General features: G+C 56.7%; 1 protein-coding gene across 1 annotated transcript in view; it reads left to right on the plus strand.

Annotated features, from left to right (window-relative positions):
- The window catches only part of SAMD11 (sterile alpha motif domain containing 11), a 73,663-nt gene extending 71,659 nt beyond the window's left edge, over positions 1 to 2,004 (plus strand). Inside the window, exons 15-16 of the mRNA XM_026051074.1 lie at positions 345 to 455; positions 1,774 to 2,004. Coding sequence (XP_025906859.1) covers positions 345 to 455; positions 1,774 to 1,977 — 315 coding nt within the window. The 3' untranslated portion in view covers positions 1,978 to 2,004. The remainder of the gene's footprint in view (positions 1 to 344; positions 456 to 1,773) is intronic.

Consider the following 2,004-nt stretch of genomic DNA (forward strand, 5'->3'; position numbering starts at 1 on the left):
TTTTTTTTTTTTTTTTTTTTTTTTTCCTCCACTCTGTGAAACTGGCTGCGCTCGCCATCCAAACCCGGCAGTCGGGGAGGTCTGGAGCAGCCGCCGGAGCCTCCCGCCTGGAAAACCCAGCGGGAGCTCCGGGCTCATGCTGTGCGCTCAGAAACACATTTTACACCAATGAAAGAGGGGGAAAAAACCCCCAAACTTTAGTAAAAACAAAGTGGCTGTTGCTGCTTTCAGCCCCTGGCACTATCCAGCTCTGTCCCCGAGCGGATCGAGCCCTCGGGGATGCCCATGGGGGCTCATTCCCTTTTCCCGGGCGGTTTTCCCGAGCGTGTCCCGCTCTCTCGCAGGTATTCCGCGAGCAGGCGATCGACGGCGAGACGCTGCCGCTGCTGACGGAGGAGCACTTGCTGAACAACATGGGCCTCAAACTGGGCCCGGCCCTGAAGATCCGGGCACAGGTAGGCCGCGCTTGGCAGCAGCTGGAATAGCTCTGCCCATGGAATTGGTTTATTGGGCAGAATTTCCCCAAGCAATAGCTGTTTTTAATATAGATCTGTGTTTAATTCTGGGCTGCAGAAAGCTTGGTTGTATTTCTGCTCTCCGCAATGTTCCACGGCCTCAGCTGGAGCTGGGGCTCCTGCAGCAGGGAAAACAGGGGCACTATTGCTGTAGCAGAGCGTGTAGGGCAGGGGCTGAGAGAAGCAAGAGCTGCAGCAGTAACTGCACCCTAAAATGGACCAGGTTCTGCTGGCATCAACACTTTGGGCAATGTGAAGTAAGTCCATAAAATAGAGGGGAGGAAAGGAGGACCGGGACGGTCCTAAAATTCCTTGGGTTCTCCCACCTGGTCGGCGCCACTTCCTCATAGTTGGACTCAACCTCCAGGAAAGCATCTCCAGGAGCTCCTGTTTTCCCTCCTTCATTTACTGACTCGGAAAACAGCTTGTGACACATGTCAAGCCCAGCCTGGTCCTTTGTGCTCCCGAGGGGCTCATGTTGTGCAGGGAATTATGCCAGCCCGTGTGTGCACATACATGCACTGCACACAGGCAGCCTTGGGTCCCCCTAACCTCCAACCTGTGCATTTTTTTATATTATGTTAAAACAATAAGAGCAACTTTATTACTTTCCCTACAGCCCTCACTGTTTATGAGGGGGCTAATAAAAAGGTTCTGCGGGCAATTGTTCCCTGTGGGTTAATTCAGTAGGAAATAAAGCGCTTTGGTTTCTTAAACAGAAAACTCTAAAATAGCTCTCAGACAGCCGTAGGTCAGATTTGGTGAGGGGGAAAGGCAAGGTATGGGCTGAAACAAGGGGAAAAGAATGCAATTTAATCAATTGTGTTAAAAGCTCTGTAATAAGGTGGGTTTTGGGGCCGAAGCTGATGCTGCTCCCAAACAACGGGCTGCTTGTCCGGCCCCTCAGCAGCCTGTGGGGTTTAAAGCTGCGATGGGAAGCGGCTGCGGAGGCTGCCAGCCTTTGCTGGGACAGGGAGCTGCTGCAGGGGAGGTTTCCTTGGAACAGGGAAGGGCTGGGAATGCTGAGGAGAGCAGCTCCTCTCTGCTCCGTCCCCTTCCCTTAGCCAAGTGGGGTGCTGCAGCTGTAGGGAGGTTCCCGGGGACAGTTTGTGGTGTTTCCATCCCATGTCTTTCCCCATGCTCATCCCGTGTTCTTCCCCTGCTCATCCCGTGTTCTTCCCCTGCTCATCCCATGTTCTTCCCCTGCTCTCATCCTGTTTTTCCCCACGCTCACCCCGTGTGTTTCCTCGTCGCGCAGGTGGCCAAGCGCGTGGGCCGCGTGCTCTACATGGCCGGCTTCCCGATGGCGCTGCCGCTGCCGGCGCTGCGGCCGCCCGAGCGCGACGCGGAGCTGCGGCCGGCCTCGGCGGGCAGCGCGGCCTCGCCCTTCGGCAGCGGCCTCCCCGCCAGCCGCGTCTCGCCCAAGCAGGAGAACGGCGACGCCGCCAAGCCGCCCTCGTAGCCGGAGCCGCCCAGCCGCGCCACCCTC

The sequence above is a fragment of the Nothoprocta perdicaria genome, unplaced genomic scaffold (genome assembly GCF_003342845.1).
Source record: "Nothoprocta perdicaria isolate Ctin4 unplaced genomic scaffold, notPer1 scaffold_72, whole genome shotgun sequence".
Lineage (NCBI taxonomy): Eukaryota > Metazoa > Chordata > Aves > Tinamiformes > Tinamidae > Nothoprocta > Nothoprocta perdicaria.